This window comes from Galeopterus variegatus, unplaced genomic scaffold (assembly GCF_000696425.1).
Source record: "Galeopterus variegatus unplaced genomic scaffold, G_variegatus-3.0.2 Scaffold908, whole genome shotgun sequence".
NCBI classification, from domain to species: Eukaryota; Metazoa; Chordata; class Mammalia; order Dermoptera; family Cynocephalidae; genus Galeopterus; species Galeopterus variegatus.
In genome coordinates, this window is record NW_007727019.1 from 361,906 (window position 1) to 384,991 (window position 23,086).

General features: G+C 40.3%; 1 protein-coding gene across 1 annotated transcript; it reads right to left on the reverse strand.

Moving 5' to 3' along the window:
• Positions 1–3,422: 3,422 nt before the first annotated feature.
• On the reverse strand, positions 3,423–22,613 carry DAPL1 (death associated protein-like 1). Its single transcript, XM_008573350.1, has 4 exons — positions 22,568–22,613; positions 13,956–14,043; positions 11,478–11,538; positions 3,423–3,705 (listed from the first exon to the last, which is right to left on the reverse strand). The coding sequence occupies exons 2-4, from the start codon at positions 14,027–14,029 to the stop codon at positions 3,589–3,591; spliced, it is 252 nt and encodes an 83-aa protein (XP_008571572.1). The 5' UTR covers positions 14,030–14,043; positions 22,568–22,613; the 3' UTR covers positions 3,423–3,588.
• Positions 22,614–23,086: the final 473 nt, after the last annotated feature.

Below are 23,086 nucleotides of genomic sequence, written 5' to 3' on the forward strand. Positions count from 1 at the left end.
TCTATTCTCCAGAATTCCACCTCCCCTGGCTTTCAGATTCCCCAGCAGTCCTTTCTGTGTCCGACTCAGTTTTGTGTGGCTTGTTTTACTTGTTTGTTTTGGCTTTTGTGACTTGCATAACAATGCCAGTCTCCCCTTCATGGTGAATGATTCTTAGATGACTTACATTAATACTCCCTTTTGCTCCACAATTTTTGTGAAAATTCAGTTTACAGAGAGAGAGAGAGAGAGAGAGAGCGCTTACCTCTAGGAGACAACATACTGAAGTATATCTAGATGAAGTTATACGATGTTTGGGATTTGCTCTAAAATAATCCAGATGGACAGAGGGAAGAGGAAAAGAAAGTAGGGGCTGGATGCTACAGCTGAAACAAGACTGGCCACACTGTTGAAATTCTGTGATGGGTACATGAGGACTCAATATAATATTCACTGAACCTTTGCGTATGTTTGAAAATTTCATAATACAGAGTGTAACTAAAGTCTGCCTATCAAAGACCTGCATGTGGCTTATGGAGCTCTGCAGCCACCACCTTGTTTTCTGACTGTACGTGACCCTCTGGTGATTTCTTGAGCCTCATCACAGCATGTCCCCCACCCCCCACCCAGCACGTGTAAACTCTCTTTTCCTACTGATTTGTTGGCTGCCCATTTCCCTTTGGTCTATGACAGCCTGGTGGGCAGGGGTGGCATCTTACTTATCTTTGCATCCCAAAGCCTAGCCTAGAGTCTGTGACTGAAATGAAGTAAATGAAAAGTATCTGCCAGCGAATCCCCAGCCTATTGGCCCCCCTCTCCCCACTGTGGGGGCACACAGGGGCACACAGGGAGCTGCTAACTGGGTGGGGCACAGCACACCCTTCTTTGGAACAGTCCCTTAGGTTTTCTGCACGTGTGGCCATATCAGCACAAAATCCTCTTTTGGGCCTGGTCCTTTTTCTTCTGATGCATTCTCCAAGATAATTCCAATTCCTTTCAGATCTGAAGCTCACACCAAACTCCTTACTTCCTGTGACTTGGGGGTTTAAATGACTGCAGTTGTGGACTGAGGTTAATGCTCGGGTCCTCACTGCAGCCTCTCCACCCTCACGAGGCGTCCTTCGTCTCTAGACAGAGGACATCGTGCCCTTCATCTCTTCTTGTTTCCTCTGGTGGCTCATCCTCATACCACCGAGGACAGGCAAATGTAGCAGTGCCACCATCCTTGTTTCTCAGTTCTCTTATCACCCTCCCCAGGTTTCCTCCCTGCCTCCACCCAGCCCCAAGTCTTCGGCTTTCCTCTGAATTACCTGTTCTGGGCTCAGTTTATACCATCTCTTGTAGTTCCGCTACTGCTCTAGTTCTGGCAGCTCCAAGGATAGGCATCTGGGTACCACCTTCCTCTTACTACTCCTCTTTTACAAATCTCAGTGGTCATTTTGTCTTCTTTGCAGTATGCAACACTGGGAAGCTCCAACTGGGGAGTCAGGTGTTATTGTGCCCATGACAAGGACCATCTGGCTTATATTGTGCTACTGGCCCCTAGGGAAATGATGGCTGACCTTGAACTTCTGTGCATTTGCCTTGCAGCACTTATCTTCTGGGATATTTCTGACAATAGTCCCAGAGGGCTGGGAACGAAGCTAAGCAAAGGTGGGGTAGTTAGGACTAACTGTCTTATTGATCATGCTAGCATTGCCTGAAGGCTTGATATTGTTGAAAGAAAGTGAGCTGAGACTCCAGGTACCAAACAAGCTTTATTAAAGGAAAAGAATCTGCCAGGCTGTGGCCAAAGTGGCGGGTAGCCCAGGGCTGCCCTCAAAATGGAGGGCAGAACCAGGTGTGGGGGTGGTAGAGCTTATATAGGGTGCCAAGGGCTGGCTGATACCATCAAGGAAGGTCATTATGCTAATGTAGAAGCTGTGCAACCAGGGTGGAGAATTGTGCCCTTGCAGAAGCAAAAGGGTTTCTGTTTAAGTCATGAGGCTTCTCATAAATGGAAGTGGGGAGAGGTTTAGTGCTGGAGTGGAAGACAAGGCCAGCAGATATTTTGTGCTTATTGTGTGCACAGTGGCACTGGTCATGTCCAAAATCTATCAATTGTCTCAAACAATTCTCTTATCCCTGAAAAAGAGCCAAAATATGCCGAGGAGGAGATGGAATGCATCCTCATGACCAATGGGCTTGAGCCAGGTGCCTATGGATTTCCAGGAATCTGAGACAGTGTTGACACCAGGTCATACTCAAGGGTTGTCAACCTCTAAAGTGCTGTCCACCTTCCTCAGGTAAGGACAAATGCTGATTGTCAGATAGCATTATCAATTAGAGGTGCAGAACAGTGGAACAGTGAGTGACAGCCAGCCTCTGTGCAGGAAGAATGTGATTGCCCGGAGGATGCCTGTAGAGCTCTTTTACCTGCCCATAATCCTGCTGACTGGGCCAGTTGTCAAGCTAGGGCTGGGTCTGGAGCTCACAAACCCCCGAAGCCTGTTGTCCAGACTGGGTCACTAACCCTTCACACACCAGGCTGGGTCACCAGACCCCTCCCATGCAGGTCTATGAGCTATGTACCCGGCCAAAACAGTCCTTGGAGTCATGGCTGCAGGTGGCGGTGGACCCACAAGGCAGTCAACACCAGCCAAGTCTCAGTGCTGCTCAAGTGCACTAACTCCACCCCACCCACACACAATTTGCTTACAAAGAATGTGCCGCACCACTCCCAACCATCCCTATGGCAAGAGGTCCTGATTAAATTATTCTATTTTCCCAACAATGCCCTTGGCAGTTCACATGTGAGGATATGAAGTGTGTGTGTGTGTGTGTGTGTGTGTGTGTGTGTGTGTTTGTGGTAGAGGGGATAAGAGAGCTAGAGCATGTTTAGTTGCCATAGTAACACTTTCCCTCCCACCCCACCTTAAATGAAAATCAACTTTTACAGCCCAACCACAATGCCTTGTAGTATCATGATCCCCTCAGTTCTAGCGCATTAACTTTCTGGGAGTCCTAGAGCAAATCATCCACAGACACTATAATTCTACATTCCATCCATGATTAATTGGCACGAGAATATATTTATTATCAATTTGACTTTTTCATTTTCCCTTACCAAATCTTAAAAAAAAAAAAAAAAAAATCCACTATGTGTTTATCTAGGAAACTGGAAAAGACATTTCATCTCAAGTTAATACTTGAAGATCCTAAGATGAACAAATTGAGAAGAGTCACTCTTAATGTTCGCATAGAATATTGACCTTTGCAAAGCTTGTGCACTCTTCTCTCAAGGAGAATGGAATGTGGGTGGAACAGTTAAGGATTGAGTTAATCTAGGGAGGAGCTGTGGAGTAGTCAGGTATTCTATATTCTTTACTTAATTCTACAGAATTGCATATGTAAATATCAGTGGGATCCTGACTTGCACCAAAAAGAGGCACCGGAGCATATTGGATTTACAATTTTGGATGCTTTATTATCTAAAGTCAAAAGGGAAGATACAAAAGCTGTTTTATTTACCAAGCAAGTGCACTGGGCCTATGGAAAGTTTCGGTCCTTTTTGCTAAGCTGTCAGATGTTCGAGGCAGTTGGCCAGATGGCTGTGTTTTATGTCCTGGCTTAACATTTTCGAGGCTGCTGAATAATGTAGATCCTTTTCGGTGGAGTGACCTTCTCCAGAGCAGGTGTGGGTTTTTGATGTGCCATGTTCACTGTTGCTGGAAATTTATGATTGAGCTAAAGGTGAGAAAGGAAGAAAAAATAAGCATATTGGATCTTTTTGGTCATGAAATATTAAAGTAGTAGAAAGCAATACAGTTGGTCAGGGGAATTTCACAATTTTATTTATTTCTTTGATAATACATCTTTTTGGCATACCATTTCCAGCTCTGGACACATGGAAGTATGTGCTAACCTGGGGTTTTCCCTTATTAACTTGTCTCTAATTTTTAAAATTATAAAATATGTTGTGTATAAAAGAATATATAATATCTGTATATTTACATATATTTTGAAGTGGCATTTTAAAAAGTAAAAATAGTTAATTATGTCTGCATTGGTCCTCTGTAATATCAGCATTATTGCAGCACTAGTATGCATACATGGATCCCTGTATTCTAAGAAGGCTATGGGGACATTGGAAAAGGTCCTAAAGGGGGCAACCCCCCCCCCCCAGTTGTTAAAAGTCATAAAGAACCTCTGAAAAAAGTTAGGAAAAGTTAGGATTATTCTTTAGGTTGAAGCATGTGCAATTGCTATTTTTGTAGGTCAAAAATCATATGATATTGGCCATTCCACATTGTTTAATCTAAGTAGCCTGAAGAGAAGACTGAGGAATGACTCACTAGCTTCAGGAAACAGAAATTCTCTTTAGTCATCTTCACAGAAAACATCTATGAGGAAAAAAGGCTTTAATAGATTTAAATTAACACAGACTGAGATTTTCCGACAATAAGAGGAATTTCATATGGAACCAAGAGACCTTATAGAATTTACATGAAGGACAGCTTAAAGATACAAGGATGCCCAATGCTGCTGAACACTTCCTAAGAGGAGAACTTGGATCCAGTGACCTTCTGGGTTCATTCTAGTTCTTTGTTTTCAAGCTCATCAAAACAGTATAAAAGGTACCTAAGGACACCTCCCTTAGCCAGCAAGAAGGGGATGCCTCAGCTCAGTAGGAATTTAACTTATCACTATTGAACTTAGATGTCCTTACCTTGACACTCAGATTTGATAAAAGGGGAGATAAACTGTTCATGACCGTAAGCACCACATTGCTTATGACTTGTTCGGGTTCTTCTAAGCTGGGGAAATCAATATGTACCTTATATCTCTTCTCAAATGTTCCTCCCAAGCCCTGGGCAGGTAGCATTCCCTTTCATATGAAACTTGACTCTAAAAAGTTCTTTCTTCTTGGTCTTAAAAAATTAAACACACTGGAAGAATATACACTGGAGTGTTAACAATGGCTATCTCTGGGGGATAGAATTATGGTCAGTTCCTAGGCTTTTTCTTTGCTTTCCTTATCAGTATTTTTCTAATTTTTTTCTTTTACATTTAGCAGGTACAAGTTATATAATAAAAGTCCAAGGATGGTCTCTGCCGACATTCTAGAAGAATGAAAAAAAAAAAAAACATAATTGTGGGCCAGCCCGGTGGCGCACTGGATAGTGCGCCGCTTGGGAAGCGCGGCGACGCTCCCGCCCGAGGGTTCGGATCCCACATACAGACCGGTTCCCGCTCACTGGCTGAGCGAGGTGCGGGAGCAGCGCCGAGGGTTGCGATCCCGTTGCCGGTCCCCGGTCCGGTGCGGGGGCAACACTGAGGGTTGCGATCCGTTGCCGGACACGGAAAAAGACAAAAGACAAAAAAAAAAAAAACATAATTGAGGTATTGCTCATAAATGTTACTTTAGAGTCTAAAAAAGAGCTGGTGACTTTTTTTGTCAAATCAATTGCCATCAGACCACATGACATGCATTTTACAGTCTGGTAAGGGTTTTGTTTTTCTTTTAACATTAGAACCAGAAGGAAATTTAAGAGGTCACTGACTTCAGTAGTTTGCTTCCAGACTGGGTATCTTTAGCTTCAACTAAAACAGATGGATTATTTCAGGTTAGCTTTAAATCACATTCAAGAGATTAGAGATAAGAAGAACAATTTGACAAGTCACTTAAGGTCAAATGTAAGGTAAAGGGGGTGAGAAAGGAAACAAACAAATAATTCTGATATAACAGAAATCTGGGCAATGAGCCAGGATGAGGTGGGGTGAGATGATGACAAGCTGGGACTGGAGGGAAGAAAGCCGCATGTCACATGTCGACTGTTGTTCTTGAGGTGTGAGAGAGATGACAGGTGGAGGCAGAAAAGAAAAGGGGAGAAGAGAACAGCATGTTAGAACACACTTACTGCTTAATTTAGTACTAATTTGTTATTGGATCATCTCTGGGGTGATCTCCACAATTTAGGGGCTACATTTTTGAGGTCATTGTTACAAACTGTGGCAAAATATGCATAACATAAAATTTACCATTTTAACCATTTTTAAGTGCATGTACAATTCAGTGGTATTACATACATTCATGTTATCATTCAACCATCACTATCATGCATCTCCAGAATGTTTTCATTATCCCAAACTGAAACTCGGTACTCATTAAATAATAGCTCCTTATCCCCTCCTCCCCACCAGCCCCTGGCAACCACCATTCTACTCTCTGTCTATGACTCTGACTATACTAGGTGCCTCATTTAAGTGGACTTGGGCTATATTTGTCCTTTTGTGTCTGGCCTATGTCATATAGCATAATGTCTTTAAGGTTCATTCATGTGATAGTATGTGCCAAATTTCTTTTCTTTCTAAGGCTGAATTATGTTCTATTGTGTGCATATACCACATTTTGTTTATTCATTCATACATCAATGTACACTTGGGAGATTGTTTCCACCTTTTGGCTATTGTGAATAATGCTGCTATGAATACTGGTGTGCAAATATCTGTTCAAGTCTCTGCTTTCAATTCTTCTGGGGGTATACCCAGAAGTGGATTTGCTGGATCATACGATAATTCTACGGATAATTTTCTGACAAATTGTCACAATGTTTACCAGAGTGGCTGCACCATTTAACATTGCCATCAGCAATGCTCAAGAGTTGGGGGTTATGTTTTAATGAAGGCATTTAACTGAGGTTCTAAAAGTGCTGCTCAACTGCTTCTGGGGAGAGGAATGCCACCGATTAGAATGATTGAGAGACTGAGTCAGCACTTTACAACTGCTGGCCATCTGTGAACTGGTCTGGGAAATTTGGGGGGAAAGAAAGAAAATCAACAGGATCGAGAAGGAAGTGGAAATAATTCTGGCAAATATAACAGCTTTAGAGAAATTGCTCATAATTGTTAAATTGCAAGTATACAGGGTTTGGGGGCCAGTGGCAGTGTTTTATAGTGACTTTTGGAAGTATAATGACAGGAGAGTCAAGTTCTCTTTCTCACATCCCCACCCCTGATAATCAGGATGCTGAAGGGCTTGGAGTTGTGGGTGGAGAGTCTATAGAGTCTTCCATCAGAATTGATGAAACTGTAAATAAAATGGTCAACCCCTAAATGCACTAATTCTTTGCTGTAGATTTTATATCAATGGAGATAAGGTCTTATTTTCCAGTCAGAACTAGAAATAATTAGAAGCAGCTTTCCAAAGTGAAACCTACAACCAGCTGTTTTAATCTGACATTTTAACTTTAGGGAAGCTCCACAATTTTCATCATTAGTCTTTGTAAAATGATAGTGTTTGTAGAATGAAAGGTGTTTCTTGTCTGATTCATTAGGGTAAGAGAATCTAAGGTAACCCCATGAGAAAAAGAATTGAAGGCCAGTATGTATCTAAGGATTCTGCCTTGCTGTGGCTCCATCACAGGGGCAATATATTGAACTTGAAAAACAGATCAATAGAAAATCTTACATTGAAAATTCACCTTCATCTTGGATAGCTGTGACCTCAGAACCTATACTTTTAGCTTCAGACAAAAGCAAAAGAAATTTGGTCCTTATGATGGGAGCTGTGAAAGAAACTCTAGATGTAAGAAAATCAGCGGCAGGTTTTGTTTTAGAGCCTGAAGTTGGGTAGTATTAGCAGGCTGGCAGCCCTTCCATTCATCTTTCCAGGGTGTTAAGTTCCAACTCAAACGCTGGCACTTAACTTTCCACACCCAGTTAAGCAAAGTGCTTAAAACAAAACATTCAGCTCTCATCAATGAAATTCAAGGATACTCCTATGGTGATGTTAATCTACAGATCAAGAGAAAACTTTTTAAATTTGCAGATGCCTTTGATAGCTTTCTCTCCCCCAGGATCCCATTTCAGATACATCTCACTGATTTTGGCAGTGCTGACTCAGGGCCTGGCAACTTGAAAAAAGTGGTCCCAGCTTTAACAAGGTGTCAACATTCCACTTCCCTTCACACCATAAACCAACCCCATTACTAATATTTTAACTGGATACTTCTATGTTCTGAGAAACTTCACAATTATTGACAAATTTAACTCCCATGACTGTCCAGAGAATTAATATATTGGCAGTATCATTTTCGATCACTTCCTGCCTTAAAAAACTTTAAAAAAAGTAAATAAGTACCCACAAATCTCAGAGGACCTACACGACATCTAAAGGGTCAAATAAGCTCTACGTAGTGTGTGGGACTTGGTCTGAGACCAGGTCTTCCAGATTTTTAGCCTAGAGAGCTTTCAGTTTTACACAACCCCTTTTCTGCAGGGATACCAGGCCAAGTGGTCTGCCACTGGGCAACATGAATTCTCTTATTATGTAAGTCTTCAAGAGGTGGGGAAGGCTGGCTGGAGAGGCAGGGAGGGAAGCAGAAACGGAGTGAGGTGGGAGAAAGAGGTCTGTGTGGAGGGGAGAGGTGGGGAAAAAGTGGGAGGGGAAATTTTAAGCTGCTTTCCACTTAGATTTGTACAATTCCAACCCTTTTGGGATTGTTTTTTTAATCTCCCAAATTTTAGAGATTTTAGAGAATCCAAAGAAGAAGAGCATACAGATGTAAATTTCCCACCATGATTAAATGGTTATGACGTCTTATAGATAGAAGTTGTCTTGGACCCTCAAGTTCCTAAAACAGGTATGAGAAATAACATGGTTTCTTGTCACTAGACATAATTGTAGCTGAGGACATGAATAAATCTTAATAAATTCAGGGGATATGACCCTCAGTTCTGTTACTGTATTTCTTCTGACCAGTTATATAGTGTTAGGTCTCTGTGACAATAGATAATGTGAGGGGAATCACTGTAATGCAGGGAAAACGTATCAAAAGATATTTATGTCTATATCTCTATATCTTTTATATGTTTTTTAAAATTTATTTTTGTGTTAGCCCGTATAGTTTGTGAAGCACATTTTTATTTTTAAAAATCAATGTATAATTTACCTACAGTAAAATTAATCCTTTTTAATGTACTGCTTTGAGTTTTGATAAGTGCATACAGTCTGTGACCACCACCACAACCAAGATATATAACTGTTCCATCACCCTGCCCTCAAAATTCCCTCCTGTCACTTTGTGGCCGACCCCTCCTTCTACCCCCAGCCCCCGACAGCCACCGATCTCAGCAGATCTAGTGGTCAGCAGATTTCAACCTGAGGTTGACCTTTATTATGAAATCCTACTATGCTTCATGTTGAATTATGAATTCAGGGGAGATTGTTCTTAGCTGTAGGGAAACACATGGATCCCATCACCATCTATGTTTGAGATAGTCACTGATGGTAATCTTTGAACATGTTTTTGTTGCTGGCTCCTTATCCTTTGCCTGGGATTCCATGTGACAAAAGGATGCATGCCTGGGAACAGAAGCTCACACTGACTGAGGGCTAAATGCACCAAGGACTTTGCATGTATTACAGAACTTCATTTCATTCTCACAATATCTCTGGGGAGCAGATACTATTAATCATGTTCCCATTTACAGATGAGGAAAGAGATGCACAGAAAAAGGAAGGAAGCTGCCCAAGGACACACAGTGAGTGACAGAGCCGGCACAGGAACCAGGCAGTCTGTGGCTTTCTTAACCTGCTTTCCTAACCAGTAATCTGTGCAGTCTTAGCCAAACAGTAAAAATTAGTCCTTATAGTAAATATGCCACTGCAGTAAACATTGAACTGAGTGTTAAAAGTTTTTTTTTTTTTTTGTCTTTTTTGTGACCGGTAAGGGGATCACAGCCCTTGGTGTGGTGTCACCTGCACCGCTCTCAGCCAGTGAGTGCACCGGCCATTCCTATCGCAGTGGGAGCATTGCTGCGCTCCCAGTGCCACACTCTCCCGAGTGCGCCATGGGGTCGGCCCTAAAAGCTTTTTTTTTTTTTAAATAGGTATAGTTACTCTTAAAAATATTTGTAACAGCATATCATCTCAATGTTCTCTTACATTTTCCAAATATGATTTATTATTATTATTTTTATTATTGTTATTTACGGGAGAGATCAGTCTCCCCCAAATAATTTATCTTTGAAAGAAAGAAGTGATATTTTTAACAGAAAGGGAAAGAACCCTCTGTGTCTATATGCACCTGTGTTTGTAAAAACACAGTACAGACTCTGGCATCATATCTAATATACAGCATGATCAACTTTTATTGGCCACTCCTTTTAAACATTATTTTGAGTTAACATGTCCTAGGGGTACATGTCTATTCTATCCAGCTCTACTTTCAACTGTGGGCATCCTCTTGCCCTGAGGAAGAGGTGTGTAGTGGGCAGGAGCAAGAGTGGGTGAGATGCAGGGGCAGGCAGCCTGGCAGGGTATCATCCATCAGCCCAGCTTCTGAAGCCAGGAAGGCAAAAGTCACTTGCGACCTCACCCCAAATCTACTTGAGTGGGAGAACCAAGCCTCCCGCATTGGAAGGCTGTGTAGCTATGGCTCATCATCAAGATCTAGCCTTGTACAATCTACCTGGTAACATCATGGACTTTAGACACGCCTTTTCATTTCACTGCCATAAAACCAGGGCTACTACCCTTAATGGAGCGCAAAGAGGTCACTCTGACGAGCACTCTTCTAAGAGCTTTGTGTCTATGAACCCATTTACTCTACACAGCAATACTATAAGCTATGTACTCTTCCCTATCTCCATTTTACAAATGAGGAAACTGAGGCTCAGGATAAATAACTTGCTCAGGGCCATGCAGATAGTAAGAGGTGGAGCCAGTGCCGATAGGGTCCCAGAGGACAGCTGCATGGTTTCTGTTCTATTTTTTTCCCAAGGCTGAGGTGATGGTCCTCAGGCCCCTGATTTTGGCAGTAACAGCAAGTCTGCAGAGGGTGCCCAGTCCTGTCGCTTCAAAAAAGGTGGAAGTAGCACAAAGAGTGGTTCTTTATTACCTTGAATATAATGTCTCTGCCTTCCAAAAGTAGAATAAGGAGTACCAGTTTCTTGAGCTACTTAGAAAAACTCAGGCTACAGAAGTAAAAATGGCAATGGTCAACTGCTTTATAAACAGACTTAGTGGATAACGCAGCTGGTGCCCAGCCTTCTCCCAGCCCTAAATCATGCAACCCTCCACCACCCACCTTGCCTCAAATCAAATATTTCTTTACAGGAATGCTGAGGCAAGGGGGAAGGGAAAAAACTGCTGAAGTCCCAGTACACAGGCTGCCTTTTATAAAAACATGCCAATGTTTCTGAGAAATATTTGGGATGGCAAAATACAGTTCTGCAAATTCAGCATCGTGATTCTCACTTTATTTCCTATCTTATTTTCGAAATGATTTATTAAATGGACACTTTAGGAATTTGAGAGAAACACCTTTTCTCACCCAAAGCACTTTTGTGTTCCTCTGCCCGAAAGCTCATTCTTTCACAAGGACATCAAACCTCTGGGCTGGAAAAACCTCCGTGGTCATCTGCTCATTCACCCCTGCAGGCTGATGCCTCGGGTAAATACTGACTTGGAGCAGTGTGTGACTCAGGCCCGCCCCGCCCCCCGCCCCGCTCACCTTCTCCAGGGTGTCGGTCAGGGCATCCAGCGTCTGTATTTTGGCAACATTTGCAATGGCACTGTGAAGATGAAAAGAAACTTCAAATAGGACTTAAAAATTTTCCTTAGCACTAAAGAGGCTAAATCTTTTATAGAAAGGGCGTCTCCTTGTCTTTAAACTTTCATTCTGCTTGGCAACATCTCGAAGACAAAATCCTGCCTCTGTGTACCCATGTGCTAGAGTAAGCTTTGTACGCCCAGTTATTATTATTATTGTTTTTTAACTTTTCATGAAAGCGTAATATACATACAGAAAAACACACATATAAGTGTATAGCGTGGCTAATATTTACAAAACAAAAATACGAATCAAACCAACTTCCCTGAGGATAACCACAACCCTGATTTATAGCTTCATAGATTAGTTTGGACTGTTTTTGTACTTCATAAAATGAACCATTTACAGCATGTACTCTTTTGTGTCTGGCTTCTTTCTCTCGGGCCAAGTTATTTTGTAGGAGAGTTTGAATCAAGGCCAAGTCTATAGTACCATGTATTGACGGAAACCTGTGCTTGGCATATTATTTCTTTTCCTGGATGGATTGTGTTGGTTAGTAGAAGTTATTAGGAAATGGCCATAGATTGCTGCCTAGAAATTTATTTTCTATTTTATATTTTTTAAAAGCTATTTTCCAAGAAGATGTGAGGAGAGGTGTTTATCTATGAAAACAAGGCACTCTTATCCCGTGCACACACCCACGGAGGAAATAGAAACAGCAGAGGGGGATTCACGTGGAGCTAACGAAGCTAAGCCTCAGGGTCTCACTGCACTGGTTCCTTCCAAGGCCCTGGGAGGAGCCCTCCCTATGTCACATTTGTAATTTTTGGTTATTTTTCTTTATAATGGCCCCCAAATTCTGTGAGCTTCATGCCTTGTATAACCCGCTCTGTCTCTGGTAATTAGGGCAAGAGAAAGAGCTATCTCTTGCTGTTCAAGTTCTGTAGTAGTCCAATTCCCATCTTTTAATGACTATTAGAAAACAATTTAGTTTTTAAAGGATGTTCCAATCACCACTTTATTACTCTCTAGCCAACTCTTCTGCTAGCATTGTTCAGCTGATATTAGAATTAATAGTAAGTCCTCATTTTCGTGAGGTGCAGAGAAATGAATGACCTGTCCATTGGCTGCGGACTAGAAGTCATTTCCAACCCGAGGTTCTTTAGTCCCTGAGCCCCTGGTCCAGACAAGTTCAGGAGTGTCACAATAATCAGGGCTTATGTTTGAGTCAGGCTTTAGAAACAGAATAGGCTCTTGAAATTAACCAGTTTGCAATTCAACAGCAGTCTGATATCTTTTTACAGAGTGCATTCACTATTCCAGGAACTGTTCCAGATGCTGGGTCAGAAGTTGAATAATTTGTGAACCCCACTCTTGAGGACTTACAGATTTGCTTTCATTATGTGATGGGTATTTTCTGATATCAGAAGAAACAAATGACTTGTTGCTAATGGAGCAAATAAATATTTCATTCTTAAGTGGAGGGTGGAAAATTCCTCAAAAAATTCCTTCCCGGAAATTGGAAGGAAAAGTTTAAAAGTGATTTAAAAATAATTTTAAACACCAAGGCCCAGGTTTGATCCCTGTGTCCGCCAGCCACACACACAAAAAAGATATGAAAGAGCCAAAGAGGTCCCTTAGTCACTTACGGGGGTACCTTGAGCATCCTCTAATGGGCTCCTACTGAATCACTCATCAACTGATCTATGGAAACCATCTTAAAATTAATAGTCTCTGAAGCGCCCTTCATCACACTACCTGGAGGAACCAGTTCTGCACGTTTCTTTCTTTTTGAAATGCACTCGTTTTCCTTAACCAGGGCTCAGAGTGGTTGGCCCATCATCCGATCCAGCCCACAGCTCCCTGCTTGGTTCTGGGAATAGCGCAGGCTGTCAAGGTTATGGAGGAAGGAGCAGGGGAAACCAACCTCTGCACCTACACGCCTTCCGGCTATGCCCAATATAGAGGCCATTAGTTTATAAATAATTGAGTGATGAATTTAAAACAACCAAACAAAAAAGGCATTTATTTTTAATTGAGGAGATCTGCAGCAGAAAGCATATTATGAAAACAGGCCCAGCCTAGGGACAATATTTTAAAGGCTGATCTGAAAATAGGATGAGGGGACAGGTGGCAGGTGTGAATGCATTCAGCACCGTGACTTTTAAGAACGAGGTGGCTGGGTTGGCTGCTGAGAGGAGGAGGAGGATGGGTGGGGGTCGTGAAGGGGGCTCAGAGAGAGCCCTGCAGAGGTGGCCACCTCCCCCTCCCTGGTTCCCCCACTAAATCACCACTGATGGAGACCCCTAGCCTCACCCCACCCTGCCTGGCTGTCTCCAAACCCATAGGGAACCTTGGCTTGTCCTAAAATTACTTCTGGAAGCAGAGTCCTCAAAACTCTTCGAGGCGATAAAAGAGAAGCAATTGAGCAGTCTCTACCTTGTTTTCTCGAATCCTGTTTTTTTGGTATGTCTCTCCAAAACACCAATTTCTTGTTTTTTGGAAATTCGCATTCCTCCAGCTTTTACTATAAACAAATAAGCATCAACATGGAAGTTAGAACAGCGAGAGAAGGCTTGCTTTATTATTCAGGGACAAATTGAGATTTGGAAAGAATTTTCAAACATATTTTGTAAAGATCTAAACTTTTATCTAAAGTAACACAATAAAAAGAAAAAAATTTTGGGGAGCAAACAAGGTGGGAGTGGAAGAAGGTCTGAGGTCTACTTGTTTTTGCTCCAAGAGGTAGAACTGAGGCTGAAACGGCAGCAGAATGTTACACCTTAGATTTGGGGAGGAGAGAAACCACATACTCCCATAGGCTTTTCACTGAGAAACGGTTTTTTTTGTTTGTTTGTTTTTGTTATCAAACCAATTACATTCTTCACGATAGCAACCAAATTACATTGTGACCCTCTGTTTTCCCACAGGATTAATCTGTGTGTGGCTTGCATTTTTCTTTTCCCCAACCAAAGCTTTCAAAAGCCAGATTCTGAGAGATGAGCCAAAAGTCAGGGCGGGCAGTGATAACAGGCATTTAATTCAACAGAGGTGCATCTGATTCCACCGGATACCCACCTTCCATCTCAGACCCCAAACCTCAAACCCCCGGTGTTGGACAGCTAAGATGTTCTAATGAGTAATTAAACTGCATTAATAATCCTGCTATTCAAGAGATCAATTAGTGTTAATTAGGCTACAGATGACCTAACAGCATTTCAAGTGTTTAACAACGTCAGATGAAATCAACTTTTGAAAAGGAACAACCCATTTCAGATTGCAAGTCAAAGCAAATACTTTTTTCTGTTCCCAGGGAATTTGCACATATAAAATCTGACAAGCTCAAATGAGAAGAAGCTAAATGGACATTGATTTGTTTGAACCTGTTAACTCTTTTTATGGAAGTGCCAGATTGGCAATTTTCTAAAACTAGTTCCAATAAAGTGAAAAATAAGAAAACCTATTCTATTTCTCAATGCCCTTGTGAATTGACTTTATTATTGTTTTTTTAAAAATTACTTAATTTTTTTTGGTTATATAATACATGCATAAGGCATACAATTCAAAAAGCAGAAAAAGTTCTGCAGTCTCTTTCCACCATTACTTCCCAACCTGCCAGATAATCTCTCTACATACTGCAAATGTTACAAGTTTCCTTTGTCTTCATCCACAGATACTCTATACACATACCTATGTATTATTATTTTTTAAATGGTAGCATAAGATACATATTGTTCTGCTCCTTGTTTGCTTTTTTCACTTAACCATATATTTTGGAGAAAGTTCCATATCTATATCTATCTAGATCTCTGTGTCTTTCTTTAACATTTGCTTTAAAATTTCATTATATGAACATTCTGTGTTTATTTAACCAGTCCCCTAACGTTAGGCATTTCAAGTTTCTAATCCATTGCTATCACAAACAATGGTGCAGTGAATATCCTCTTATATACATTAATTTTGCACAAGTTCAAGTATATCCATTGGATAAATTCATAGAAATCATCTTGTTCTTAAGAGTATGTGCTTTTGGAATTTTTCAAAATCTTGCCCTTTGCAGAGGTTGAACCAGTTTACAATCTTACCAGCCACAATGACAGTGTCTGTTTCCCCATGTCCCTGGCAACAATGAGCTAGAAAATTTTTGGTTTTGTCTACCAATAAGTAAAAAATAAATAAAGGTAACTCATTGTTTTAATTTACATTTCTCATTTTTTATTAAAGGTTGAGCCTGTTTCTGTGATTTAGAAGCCTTTTGTATTTTCTTTTCTATAAACAGTTCAAATCCTTTACCCATTTTTTTCTATTAGAATGCTCATCTTTTCCCTGTCTTTTTCTTATTGATTTATAGGAACTTTTTGTCTGTGAGATGCATTGCAAATATAAAATATTTTATTGTACCAGTTACTACTTTTTGAGTTTATTGATGTTTTTGCCATGCAGAGACTTGCAGTTTTTATGTGAACTTGTCAATCTCTAATGGGTTTTGTATCACTAAGAAAATCTGATGTTTTATAAACATTATTCCATGTTTTCTTGTAGAACTCTTATGGTTTTATTTTGTATGATCCATCTTTGATCAAATATTTAACTCCTTGATACTTCTAGAGTGCATTTTGTGTAAGTCATGTGGAGGGATGCAAGAGTATTTTAGATGATCCCAATATTATTGAAAAATCCAGCTTTTCTCTGTTAATTTGAAATGCCACCATTTATTGTACACTAAGTTCTCATATATATGTGTATGTATACATATGAGTGTGTATAAACATATACATACATATTTTACTTTGGGACTTCTGTTCCATTAATCTATCTGTTCATATGCCATCACAATACTATTTTAATTATTGCAGCATTATAATATATTTTAATATTCAACAGAGTTAGTCCTTCCTTGTTTTGTCTTGGCAGAACTTTATTAGCTATTCTTATTTATTTTTCTATATGAACTTTGGGGAATGGGAGCTCTCTATTCAAGAACATGGTATGCTTTTCCATTGTTTATGCCTTCTTTAGGGTTACTCAGTAACTTGTTCACATAAATTTTGCACGTTTATTATTAGGCTTATTCCCTATGCATTTTATCTTTGTTGTTGCTGCTACTATAAATAAGGCCTGCTCTTCCATTATAATGCTAACAGATTGTTATTATTTTAATGTTAGTGATTTTATACCCAAGCCTTACTGACTTCTCTTATTTCTTATAATAATGTTCTGTAGATTTTCTTAGGTTTTCGAGGTAAAAAAAATGATAAAACCTGTAAAAAATAACATTATTTCCTCTAGAATAATGTTAAATAGTGGTGATGATGGACATCTTTGCCTTCCTAATTTTTAAGGGATTGCTTTAAGTGTTTCACCATTAAGCATAATGTATACTTTGGTGATTCTCTTTCTCTCTATGTATATGTTCATATACTTGTATATTATCATATATATATACATTTCATTATGTTAAGAAAATAGTCTTCTGTTGTTATTTCATTGACCTTAAAAATTATGAATAGATGTTGAATTTGATCAAATGCCTTTTTAGCATTTATAGATATGATCATACGGTTTTTCTCTTTAATGTGGTTAATTATATTAATGAATGTCTTACTATCAAACCATTCTTGCATTCATGAAATAATGGTTGAATTATCAAGTTGTTCCTTTCTTTTTAATTGATTATATAAACCTCTCAGTAGAATTTTGTAATGCTAGATTCATTTTAGGAAAGAAAATGCTATTTTCATACATGATCTGCTTTAAATTCTTTATAAATATATATATTTTCACATATATATGAAAAAAAGGCATACAAAGTAATCAAAAACAGAAATGAAATTATGTGGAAACACCTTCTGAATAGCCATGGAATACAAGGGATGAGCTTTTTCCAGGAAGAGTGTTTGAGGAGCGTGTGCCTCTGTATGAGGGATGGTGTCAGCTTACGGTACCATTGTCTATTCTACCAAGAAAAATCAAATAAAAGATCTGGGTCTTGGGCCTTCAATACACCTCCCAACAGTTTTTTATTCTCTTCATGACAAGTGCTTTTTAAATATTGTGTGCTGGAATTGTTTTTTGTTAGTGTGCCTTCTGTTTTCCCTGATTCTGTTGTTTCTATACATTTTCTTCCACCTGGACTGATTAGTATCGCCAACTACAGAAGCAAAATAGTTATAGTGAAAGAACTTTGGAATGTTGAGTTCTGTTCCACTTGTTTTTAAGGACATTGGGCAACCTGAGATTCTCCAGAGGAGAGGGACCAGAGTAAAGGGATTCACGTCATGTGAGGAACTAGGGAATCTGGTAAGATCCCTCCTGAAGAAGCAAAGTCTCAAAGGAGCTTAGGTGCCACCTTCAAAGAGCTGAAGGGCTGCCGTGTGGGAGGAGAAGCAGTTCCAGGTGAGGAAATGTTGTGCAGGGTCAGACAGCTTCTCTCCTCCTAAATCCTGCGACCTTGTGCAAGGTGCTTAAGCTCGTCTCAGGCTCTGTTTCCACATCCTTCAAAAGGGAATGATACTGACTATTCAGGCTTGTTCTTGAGAATAGAGGTGACATAAGCACCTGGTGCATGGTAGGCACTTAATAATTATTATTTATTATTATTTATATTTATTTTATGTTGTTTCAGGGGAGAGAATGAAGACCAAAAGATGGAATTTCCAGAAGGCAGAGCATGTCTATCTGTAACTGTGTTATTCAAAGTGAAACAGATTGCCTAGCACAATAGAGTTCTTTGCCTCTCAGTGTATTAAAGCAAAGGAAAGAAGTCCACCTGCCATGAACACCTGAGGAGAATTTTGGAGAATTTGGTAGAAGTTGAATTAGATAGTCTTTATTATAAAGTCCTTACTGTGATACTAACTCTTCTCACTTATCTCCAAAAGAAAATCTATCACTTCCCTTCCTTTAGAAAAAACATAAGTGACCTCACTTAACAGAGAAATAAATGCCAGAAGAGAAAACTAAAAAACAAACAAACAAACAACCCCCCCCCCAAAAAAAAAACCCAGAATGCAAACATGGGAATTCTTACTCTTAAAAGAACAATAAAACAGAGACATTTGGGGGGAGGAATTAAAAATCCTCCCCAGAAGATTTCTACTTCCATCCAACAGTCTTTGAATCCTGTCTGTTATAGGAGAACGGGCTCAAACTCAGTGATTTAGGAAGCATAAGGAAACCACACCTTTGATTTCCAGAACACAGTTCTTGTACCAAACTTGTTCTGGCAGGTAATCTTACTGGGTCATCCATGTAGAGTAGAAAGAAGCAAGAGATAACATCCTGGGCCGGCCTGGTGGCGCACTGCTACAGTGCGCCGCTTGGGAAGCGCGGCGGCGCTCCCGCCGAGGGTTCGGATCCCACATACAGACCGGTTCCCGCTCACTGGCTGAGCGAGGTGCGGGTGCAGCACCGAGGGTTGCGATCCCGTTGCCGGTCCCTGGTCCGGTACAGGCGTGACACTGAGGGTTGCGATCCGTTGCCGGACACACAAAAAAAAGACAAAAAGGGAAAAAAAAAAAAAAAGATAACATCCTTATGCTATAGATGGATGCACTGAGATATAGATTAGGGCTCTCACTACATTGGGGTGACTGAACCAGACAGAACTGGCTTGTGGGAGGGTCATCTTCAAAGCTCTGCTGGGAACACACTGGCCACGCTGGTCTCCTGGTGTGTGTCAACCACTGGTCTCAACCATCATTTACAACCCAACGCAATCAGGTTCTTGTCTATTTTGCTTATACAGTACAAGATAAGTCTGACTCAAGAGACATTTTCAAAGTCTCACTGTATCCAAATCAATTCATTTAAATTTGTAATCATTTACGTAACTCCATATTTGGGACAACATTGCCTTTTGAACTTTTGTAGAAAGACCAACCGGAATTGGGCAAAGTAAAATATAAACCGACTTAACATTTTAACAGGCCTTTGAGTACAAATACTTAAGGCAAGACTTTAGATCCTCTGAACAAATAAAATGAACTAGAGACAGAAAATGTAAAAGAGATGCTCTTTTGGGTAGTTTCATTAGAAAACCTAAATTTATGTGGGGAAAAGAATTCTTTCTGTCTTCGTGTAAGAGAATTATACTCTTGTGGCTGCTTTTGTGGTTTCTAACTTTTCGAAAATAGACCTTTTAGTTTATTTATATAATAATTTTCCAGTTAAGATTTTCCAGACATATTGGTAGAAAGTAGTTAAGATAAAGATAAGCCTGCAAGAAAAATTAGGTTTTTCCTTTCACTAATCCGTGGAGAATGTGTGTGAAAAAGCCAAAAGACATGAAGGTTTTTGCAAACTCTGCCTTGTGACTGAGAATGTCTATTTGAAGATTTTAATTAAAAGGTTAGATATTTGCAAAATGCTTACCTTGTATTCACACTTGATTTAGCATCAAATTTTAGATTGCCCTTCAAGACCCAAAAACCCTCATCAAGAGAAGTTTGTGGAGTGAAGAGAGGGGGTTTTAGAGTAAGAGGGCTTCGGCATGAGGCAAGTTTTATTTTCCAATCCCAGCTCCACGGCCCACTAGCTGTTTGGCTCTGGGAAAGTCCCTCAACCTCGCTGTTTCAGTTTGCTTTCTGTGAAACATCACCCATCTGTAGGCTCCTGCCATGTCTACAGTTCTCTGCTGTGCCAGGTGCAGTTTGCATTGAGCCATTGGAAGCTGTCCTTGCAGTCATCAGACCCCAGTCATGTGTGGGGCAGTGGCCTCACCATCTCTCTCTTCCAGTCTCACAGATCTGTCTCCCTCCAGCCCCCACAAGTTGACTTGAAGAGAACAAACTGAGGAAATCAAGCTTTTGGTGTTTTGTTTTTGTTTCTTATTTGTTTTTTAAAAATATGACACTAGTCCTTATCCAGTTGGTTGTTCCCCATTTTCTGCATTAGTTTCACACTTGGGGATAACCCTCCCCAAACTTCCCCCTCTCTTTAACGAGACAGAAAACTTATTCTCTCTAGGGATTCACAAGTGATCTCTTTGATGGCTCTGATTCATTTGGCTTAAACCAAATTAAAAAGTGCGGGGAATATGGAAAAATTCATGAACTACTGCTCTTCTTTCTATTCATCACGTATCTGGCTTCCCTGGATTTCCCTCTACTCACAGTTTTGGTGCTGCTGTTCATGCAATGGTGTTCTTATAAAACTAAGAGTGAGGCAAATAAAAAGGCAGAAAATTGAAAGCAATGCTTACCAGAGCCCAGGCCACCTCATGTTTAATGTAGTCTTGTTTCTAGCATAAATGTGTAACCAGGGCTAACAGGGTTGCAATATATTGCATTAGTATACATGTGAGAAAAACTGCTAAGCACCCCATGCATAGGTGGGAAAGAGTTATAGCTGGCTGACTTCAGAGAAGGCCACCTCATGTTTAATGTAGTCTTGTTTCTAGCATAAATGTGTAACCAGGGCTAACAGGGGTGCAATATATTGCATTAGTATACATGTGAGAAAAACTGCAAAGCACCCCATGCATAGGTGGGAAAGAGTTATAGCTGGCTGACTTCAGAGAAGTTTCAGTTTTGACTCTGGTTGGGCAGGAACCAATATCTTTTCCTCTGCAGTTTCCTTCTGTTTTGCTTGCTGCAGTAGAGTCTAAAACAGCCTCAACATCAGGATGTCTTGAAATTGGGGAGGATAATTTCTGCTGATGGTGATGCATTTCACTAAGCCTGTATTTTAAGGAGGTTAACTTAACATTCATGTGCCAGGTACTTTATATAGGCTATCTATTTTAATCATCACAACAACCTTATCAGATCGATGGTATTTATTACACCCTGTTTCAGAGATGAGAAAATTGAGGCTCAGAGATGTGGAATGAACTCGAAGTTTGATCCCAGCTCTGTCCAATTCCAAAGTCCATGTCAACACTTCCCACCATATCACATCGGCTACCCACTTTCATGGATCTGTATTTCGCTTATAAAAATCAGGTAAAGATTTAATGAAATTTTGACAACTAGTTATTTTTGTTCCATAAATAAAATTTTGTACCATCGAAAACTTGTTCAGACTTAAAATATGTAGTGAAACAAACTGAAGGATGAGGCTTCTTTGTTCCTCCTGTGCTCACTGGGGAGGCAAAAGTCTGCCTTCATCTCCATTCTAATTATCCAAAACCTCTTATCTGTAGTGTCACAGTTCATAATAATTAATTGTCATGCCAGAGGCATTGTGACATGCTTGATGGAGTCATGGTGTGCTATGTACACAGAGTAATTAGCAATCATTAGTGGTGGGGACAGAAAGTTCCCGGTTGTTTCATTCAAACTTTCATTGGGTTAAGTTTATCTCTGTTCTTTGTGCATAAATGTAGTTTAGCAAATCAGGTTTTAGCTTAACCATTTTATGAAGGATTGAAGTGGAAGTGGTTGGAAGAGAAAAGTGGGTTTTTTTTTTTTCTTTATGTAATCTTAACCATTTTATGAAGGATTGAAGTGGAAGTGGTTGGAAGAGAAAAGTGGGTTTTTTTTTCTTTATGTAACGAGCTTCTCTTCTAATAATTTGCACATATAGTTCCTGAATATTAGTTAGCATCATTAACTTTAAATATAGATAATGTTAAATATTGCTAAATTCAATTACAAATATAAAATGTCAGAAGTCTGCCAAAGGACTGATTTTTATTGATGGTAGAAATTTGGACTCCTTTCAGCTGGACGGTCCACCAGAAAGCCACCAGAACTGTGTCAGATTTTGATGCTTTGTGAAGGTTGTAGCTGCCATCACTCTCTGCAGCACAGATGATTGAAATAACCTTGGCTTAGAGGTGCCAAAAAATTATACTAATAAATACATTTTGTACATGGAACAAGGCAAGAACAAAGCAGTCAAGCTTTTGAGATCTTTCTTAAAGAAAAAAGAAGTTGAAAGAACATAAAACTGACTAAAAAATAGAACTGTACACCTCAGCCAATCCATATGAACATATGGTTAAGTACAATAAAACTAATTTCCATATTCTAGAGAGGTGATATAAATAGATAAGTTAAAAAAAAAAAGACAACTGTGGATGCTTTGCAAAACACCTCGATAGCTACCTTTCCCAGTCCGCCCCTCCAGTCCTTGTGTCCGGTTAAACAGTGCTTCTCGGCTTGTTGGCAAACTACATCCCTGATAACATTGCCCAGTCCCAAAGCCTGAGGGAGAAGAGAGAAACGTGGCTGCTGTCCTCTGTGCCGAAGCTGGTTTGCCTGGGCACGAAGTCAGATGACGTACAGCATCTTGGGGAGACAGAGTCTTAGAGCTGAAGCTCTAGGGAGGAAGGTTTCCATGGTAGCAAATCTTCCTCCAGTGTGGATGTGTTACTACTCACCTACAGCCAAGGAGGGCAGGTGCCACCTCCCTAGCTATCCCTTCCCACCAGCACGGAAGCTCTTATACTCCCATACATAATTAGGTTTTAATTCAACTGGGGCCTGACAAATCCCCAGGTGGTTTTATTCACAAGCTAAGAAAGATCAAAGACACAGGAGGAAATCCGGTTGCCTGAAGTTAAAATAATAACGGGTAGATTGAGAACCTCTGCTCTTGTCGTGGTGTTCCTATTGAAGGCACTG

Coding starts and splice junctions, on each gene's coding strand:
- DAPL1 (XM_008573350.1), bottom strand. CDS start 14,029: ATGCGAATTTCCAAAAAACAAGAAATTGGTGTTTTGGAGAGACATACC. Junction 11,539..13,955: donor ACAGGATTCGAGAAAACAAG/GTAGAGACTGCT, acceptor TCATCTTCACAG/TGCCATTGCAAATGTTGCCA. Junction 3,706..11,477: donor TGACCGACACCCTGGAGAAG/GTGAGCGGGGCG, acceptor TCTCACCTTTAG/CTCAATCATAAATTTCCAGC.